We start from the raw sequence: 7,232 nt of genomic DNA, 5'->3' as shown, positions 1-7,232 counted from the left end.
GTCAATTGCAGTGCATCAGAGGCAGTCTTTAGAGGAACAATGCAGAAGCAAAACAGGAAATGATTACACTGGTTGCAGTGCAACATTGCTTTTTATTGTTGTTTACCCTATTTACAGTTTCTATGTTTGGCTTAAGTTTCGTTTCTGCCTAACAGAAGTATTTACTGGAAATGATCTAAGTTTTGACGACATGCAGTGTAAGCCTGGTCAATACCATTTTTAGTCGTTGGTTTTGGTGGCACAGGAGTTTTTCAGACCTGTTCCTCTTCAATTGTGCCAAATGGCCTGTTGTAGCCTGAATGACTTCCTTTGCTCTCTGAAAGACAGAAAAGGATCCTGGGAGGACATTTCTCATTAACCTTTCCCCACAGCAGCCACAGGACGTTCTTAGATGGGACACGGCTGGTGGCCATCCTGTAGGGGCAGCAGCAGAGAGAGTGGGTAGACCACAGCGCAGGAACACCTGGAATCTACCCACTGTGGGTGTTTTCACCAAAGGGTGGACCAGCCTCTGGTTGTCTGGATTTGGAGTGCTTCTTTTTTGGGGGATGGGGGAGCCAGTAGTGGGGCCTGAACTCTGGGCCTGGGTGCTGTCCCTCAGCTCTTCAGCTCAAGGCTAGTGCTCTACCAATTGAGCCACAGTGCCACTTCCAGCTTTTTCTCTTTTTGCTTATGTGGTGCTGAGGAATCGAACCCAGGGCCTCATGCATGCAAGGCAAGTGCTCTACCACTGATCCACTTTCCCAGCCCTTGGAGTGCTTCTTGCTTTGAGCACCTAGCTGCCTTTCATGTTCCCAGTGGGATCCTCCATAGAAAGCAGCGAACAATGGAAACCATAAAGGCAAATTAAGGTAGAATTCAGAAACTGAACAGAATGTAATTTGGTCATCCTGTGAACAGATCAATGACCCACAAAGTAGTCTCCAAAAGAAAGAGGCCTCTGCCTGGCCCTTGGATACTGAATTCTTGATGTTATCACAAAAAAGATATCAAGATGGGGTCAAGGAAGTACATTAGTACAGCAAAGTCAAGAAAAGACAGATTCAACTTAGAGTGGGGTGTGGGGTGTCTGATCACAGGTGCAACGGCTGTGAGAACATCACAGACTTGGCTCTAATTCACCATCGGTACAGTGAGCCCCTAGTTCTGACACCTGGTGCATTTCACCATCTCTGCTGACACATTGTTTTATCAATTGGGACCAGGGATCTCCAGGTTGGCCTGCTAAACATGGCTCATTGATGCCACACACTTCTTTTAAGACAAGTATCTATCCTTCTGACAGATATGTGTGTGTGTGTGTGTGTGTGTATGTGTATTGAAAGAAATTTTATGTTCCTTAAGTGAATAAACACAAATAAAGCTAGTTGTAAACATTCTGTGCTTATTTGTGTACATATGACTATGAATTTATATAACCACAGAATGACATATAAATGTACAAATTAGATGGAAACAAAACCTCAAAGTATTCAAGGTATAATTAAAAATGAGCAGTTGATTGTGGAAATACAATGGGGCTTACCTATAAACACAAGTGATATTATTTTTCTTAACAAATACTTTTTTTGTCCAAAGGAGAGTCATTTTCATAGAATAAGTGTCTATTAAAATTTCTTTATTGTTATTGTAAAGGTGATATGCAGAGGGGTTAGTTACATAAGTCAGGGAAAGAGTACATTTCCTTTGGTCACTATCACCCTTCCCTCATTCTCTCCCAATTTTCCCTTCTAGTCTCAATCCACACTCTGTATGGTTCATATGCAGGATAGTGTCTAGTGAGAAGTGTCTCTTTTAATTTTTTTTTTTTGCTTAGTCTTAGAGCATGCTAATCTTCAGGGCAAGTGGGTGAGGTCAGAGAGAGAGAGAGCTATGTTTTTTTCTTTTTGCTCAATGTTACAGCTTATGAACAAATGTAGGGCGTAAGACAAAAAGGGTGCTTCTTGCGTGGGGACTCATGCCTGCAATCCTAGCTACTGAGGAGGCTGAGCTCTGAGGATCGCAGTTTGAAGCCAGCCCAGTCAGGAAACTCCATGAGACTCTGATCCCCAATAAACTACTGAAAAGAAGCTAGCTGTGGCTCAAGTGGCAGAGTGCTAGCCTTGAGTAAAAGAAGGTCAGGAACAGTGCCTAGGCCCAGGGTCCAAGCCTTAGGTCCGGGCGGGGGTTGGGGGGGGAGAAAGAGGTGCTTCTGTGCTTTCAATTATTCATTACCACAGTGTTTAGCTCTGAACTTCTGGCACCTGTTCCCTGTGCATCTCTCCTACCAGGTGGGATGTGTGTCAAGTACCTACCTGAAAATCTTCCTCGACAGGCTTAAAGCATTTAATGTCTCTGCTGCTAATTAACATGTTGTCTCATATTGGCAGTGTCTTTCATTAGTTTGGAGCTGCTTCAAGACAAAACAAAACCCCGAAGTGGCAGTGTCTATTCTATCATACTTCTCACCCATGGCTGATGAAAATACTCACAAAACTTCTCATTTTAAGTGTATTATGCTTGACGTTATTAGAAAAGGTCTAACTTCTATGAGCAATATTTTTGTGCCTTAAGGAAGATCTTTCATACTGCAAATAAATTTCATATGTATAGTGGTGCAACAGTGTATTTCCATCAAAGTAGTAAAGTTATGTCCCATGGAAAAATATTCTACTCTGCCGCAGTTTTTTTTTTATTTGATTGGTCGTGGGGCTTGAACTCTGGGCTTGGGCACTGTCCCTCCACTCTTCAGCTCAAAGTGAACACTCTACCGCTTGAGCCACAGCGCCATTCCAGTTTTCTACGGGTTTATTGGAGATAAGAGTCTCAAGGACTTTCCTTTCTGGGCTGGCTTTGAACAGAGATCCTCAGATCTCAGCATCCTGAGTAGCTAGGATTACTGGTGTGAGCCACCGGCACCTGGCTATTCTGCTGCAGTTTTTTAAGCTAGAACAATTACAATGAAGTGAAATTAAATAGCTTGTCAGGTATCGTGTGCTCAATAAATAGCCACATGTAGGTAATGGCTACCCTATTGGATACTGTAATTTATAGAATCTACTCAAATATTTGGAATTTAGACATCTTCTTCCAACTAACCTAAGGTAAAAACATATTACAAGAAGGATAAAAAAAAACTTCAGATGGATGACAATTAAGTCAAAATGTACAAAAATGTGTGGAAATTTTGATAAATTAAAATTTTTACATTAGAAAGGAATTGCTATTGGCACACACAGCGTCATGGTGACACGCTGTAGAGACCATGCATATTGTACTGTGGGTGCCAGCAAACACTAACATGGGGAGCTGAGCACTCTGATCGTAGGAAGTCTTCTGGCAAGGGTGTGGCTCAGTTCTCTCTTCCTTCTAGCACAAATTTCTTGATCCTGAGATGCAGTTCCAACTGCATTCTGAATTAGGATCCTTTAACTACTTCAGAAAAGATCTCCAAGTATACCGAGATCTTCTCATGTGGTGGCCTGGAGCTTGAAATTCTCACTCCAGCTGCCCTACAAGATTCTAAAAGCACTCCATCGCTTCCTTTTCTTGCTCCCCTCCTTCCCGGCCTCCCTACACCCCACTCTCCACAAACACCCACCACACACCCTTACCCCACCCACACTCTCCCTACCATCAAAGGAAGAGTGTGCATTGGGATGAAAATATCCTTTGCTTGCTAGTGCCAGAAGTCAGATGTAATGAAGGGCCACAGAACACAAGGGAAAGTAACAAGTATGACCATCCCTGGATGCTGACCTCTTCCGCTCAAGTCTCCCTGGCACTTCTGCCTGTGACTAGAGACAGGGTCCCTCGTTCCCACAGCTGACTCCTTCACACCCCACCCTGACTTCATCCCCCATTCCACCTAGGACGTTCCCACGGGCCCTGTTTGTTAGGATTTGAGAGAAAAGCCCCCTCTTTCTGCCTCTTCTGCTCCCACTTCGCCTCCTGCCCAGCTCCGTGTCCACCCTTCCCCACATGGCCTTCTGCTTCAGCCACTGCTGGTACCCATCTGCCCGTGGTTCTCCTGCTGAACTGGCCATAGAAATCATGAAGAGGTAAATGGTATCAGCCTAACGTGGCTTTATTGGGGGGCTTACGCCCAAGCACAAGGGGGACAGTGCGTGGCAAGGGCTCCCGGACTGGCATGGCCCCGGCGAGGAGCCCTGCACAGGTAACTTTTGGTTGCTAACCTGCCCAAGTGCATCAGTGGTGGTAGCTTATGACTCAGGAGTTCTGCACACCTCCTAGCCATCTTCTTTTTATTTTTATTTTATTTATTTTATTTTATTACCTTTTTTTAATTGTGAAAATACCGTACAGAGGGGTTACAATGACATGGGCAAGATAATAAGTATATTTATTATCAAGCATTTTTTCCTCCTCCTTTGTTTCCCTTTCCCATCCCTTTCCATCTCTCCCCCTCATCCGATTCTCCCTCCCCACCAATAAAGTTGTAAAGTTCGTTTTTCGACATAACGCCTTGTACATCTCATATTTGCAATGGGTCCACCCCACTCCTAGCCATCTTTGCACCAAGATTTTTACTCAACATGCCCATTGCTCATTTGCACTGCATCCATCTGTTCTTGGTTCACCGAGAGCCCAGAAGCCACCATACCAGGATGGTCAAACACAGGTCCCACTCAGGGATTCTGCATGCATACACACAGGCTGCCAGAGCACGCACCATGAGCTGAGAAGGAAGGTCATTACAACACAGCGATCTTAGAGTACATTGCCTATTAAAATAGCTCACCCTAGGGAGGGGGCTCTTGGCCTCCCCCTCTCTGTCTGACTACTATGTTGTGCCCACCACAGTGTGGGCACCTTACCAGCAATCACTCCTACTCCTCTTACAGGTCAGAACGAAGCCCAAGAGATACACAGGCATTTGGCCAATGGCTCCTGCTGAGGTACATGAACATAGATGGGCTCTGGTGGCCAGGGAGAAGTGGGAGGAGTTCCACATCTGAGTGCAGGCGACAGTTCTGTCCTCAAGAATCTTTGGCTCTATCAGGACTCAGACTTATACTAAAGAAATGCAAGGTCATTGAGATAGGAGGGCCCATGTGAGGCCAACAGAAAAAAGGAGGCATAAAAGAAGTCATACGGACCTCTGAGGTGAGCTGAGTACTCTGGACCCAGCACCCCTCCCTCCACCCCCAACCACTCTCGACTGGGAACTTGGCAGTGCTCTGTGCAGACAGAGAAAGCAAGGGGCTGAGCCTAGGGGCGCAGCCATGGAAGGACTCTCCTGCGCATGTCTAGCGTCCTTTCAGACGGACGCCCTTCGCAGCAGGTTCCTGTGAATCTTCTCAGACTCCTGCTGGACTTGGGAAAGCTCTTCCAGCATCTCTTTTGACCTTTGACCCGGGGTTGCCTGTCTTTCCTGCACTTCTGGGGGTGGAAAGCTACGCTGGGCGAATTGGTAAACCAAGTTGGTGTAACAATGGCCCTCATTTTCCCACAGGATCCCTTCAATTTTCCGCATGAGCTCCTGCCGCTGGGCCTCCTGCTCTGCTCCCTCTGCTTTGTTGTTGAAGCCACAATGGCGTCGCTCACAGATCACATCCAGCTTGGCAAGGAACTGGTTATTGGTCTTCTGCACATATTCTTCCAGGGACCCCCCAGCCAGATCTTCTATCCGGGTGAAAACCAGGATGGTGTAAGCCAGGATCCCCAGTCCAAAGATCTCTTGCAGACGCCTGACGACCTCCTGGTCCTCTCTGGTGAACCGGCCCATCTGGCTCACCAAGAGCACCGCGTGAGGGCCTGGCGAGGTGAGGGCGATGGCTTCACAGACCCCAGCTGCTACTTCTGGCCACACCCGAGGGGACAAAATGTCTGGGGTGTCAATCACCTCGAGTTCCTTCTCAGACCACGCTCGGCTCTCTCGTTGGCAGGTCACGGTCACTGGTCTAGCACTGAGTCTAGATTCAAACACTTTGCTGCCCAGGATGCTATTTCCGGTTGCACTTTTCCCACTTCCGGTTTTCCCCACCAGAAGGAGCCTCAGTCTCCTTGGGATGAGTTCTTTCTTCTTCAGACCTAGAGCTAAAGGACAGAAGGAGAGAGAACTGGGGATAGAGCGGTTTGCACCATTGACTAGAAGGTCATTCTCCTCAGTATCCTCCACTATCCGAGGGACAGGTTGTCTCAGGTTGGGACAGGGATGACAGAGACCAACAACGTCTGACCAGGAGACTCCCCGTGCTCCCGTTCGCAGCTCCTGTGCTCCCGTGTCCTAGCCCCATGCTCCGGCTCTCAGTGCAGGACCTTGCAGGTGGGGCCGAACATTTCCACAGTGGGGTATTAGAGCCATCAGTTGTAAGATGACACGTGAAGGTGCCAATCACACGTCGACACACATCATGCCAGGATTTTTCAGTATGTCTGAAGATGGTGGGCAGGAAGGGAAGTCTTCTCTCCCAGCCTTGCAGGTGCTATGACACACAGCAGCTACAGCAGTGACAGGATGGTTTCCAAGCACAATCCCCCCCCCACCCCAAGATGTTAATGGGTCTTAGATTATAGAATGCCAACTTTCCCACAGGTATTTGTGCCCTGACTTCTCAACACCCCAAGCCCCCATGAATTTCCCTCCTGCCTACTTGAATCCATGGCTGGCTGACCCACAGATCAGTTCTGACAGAGCAACACTAGTTCCCTCCAGCCCTTCTGGAGATTCTAGGAGAGGGGCCTGAAAGGAATTTGGGTAAAGGGGTAGACTCGCAAGAAGTGTAAGTGGCCAGATATTCCTTCCTGCCTGCCTAGCCAAGACAAGATGGGGGGAAAGAATAACTTCCATTTGGACCCTTACCATTGGACCTTCCTTAAAGACAAATATGTGTGAGAAATCTGGAGTGGAACTTTTAAAGGAAAATGTAATCATGATCTTTCAGTGCAGTAGAGTTACATGACTTGAGGGCTCAGGCCCTTTAATTTCATCAAGTACACGATCATGTATGTTGAGAAACACAGTCAGTTACAAAGAGTTTCTTGTGTGCAGGAGACTGCATGGGTTTCCAGCATTCCTAAATTCCATCACCAAGGATTAATAGCAAAGCTGAGCTTTTGCAAAGGCCGGGCCCCATTCTGAGCAGTGGCCCCCAAACCCACTCTGCTGGATCATATAGTGTTCTCACACTCACGACCATGACCCTCCCTCCCACATCCCAGCCGTCCAGACACTCCCACCCCACAGGGACTGCTGGTCTCCAAGCTCAGGGACTCCTCATACCACAGCC

General features: G+C 47.3%; 2 protein-coding genes across 2 annotated transcripts in view; both read right to left on the bottom strand.

Annotated features, from left to right (window-relative positions):
* The window catches only part of LOC106001481 (GTPase IMAP family member 7-like), a 16,213-nt gene that overhangs the window by 8,791 nt on the left and 190 nt on the right, over positions 1 to 7,232 (bottom strand). The gene's annotated exons all lie outside the window — the stretch shown is intronic.
* Positions 4,439 to 7,232, bottom strand: part of Gimap6 (GTPase, IMAP family member 6) — a 6,661-nt gene continuing 3,867 nt past the window's right edge. Inside the window, exon 3 of the mRNA XM_013036572.1 lies at positions 4,439 to 6,039. Within this exon, the coding sequence (XP_012892026.1) occupies positions 5,261 to 6,039 (779 nt within the window). The 3' untranslated portion in view covers positions 4,439 to 5,260. The remainder of the gene's footprint in view (positions 6,040 to 7,232) is intronic.

The sequence above is a fragment of the Dipodomys ordii genome, unplaced genomic scaffold (genome assembly GCF_000151885.1).
Source record: "Dipodomys ordii isolate 6190 unplaced genomic scaffold, Dord_2.0 Scaffold302, whole genome shotgun sequence".
NCBI lineage: Eukaryota > Metazoa > Chordata > Mammalia > Rodentia > Heteromyidae > Dipodomys > Dipodomys ordii.
The sequence above is the reverse complement of the archived record's forward strand: the minus strand, read 5'-3'. Positions and strand labels throughout refer to the sequence as shown.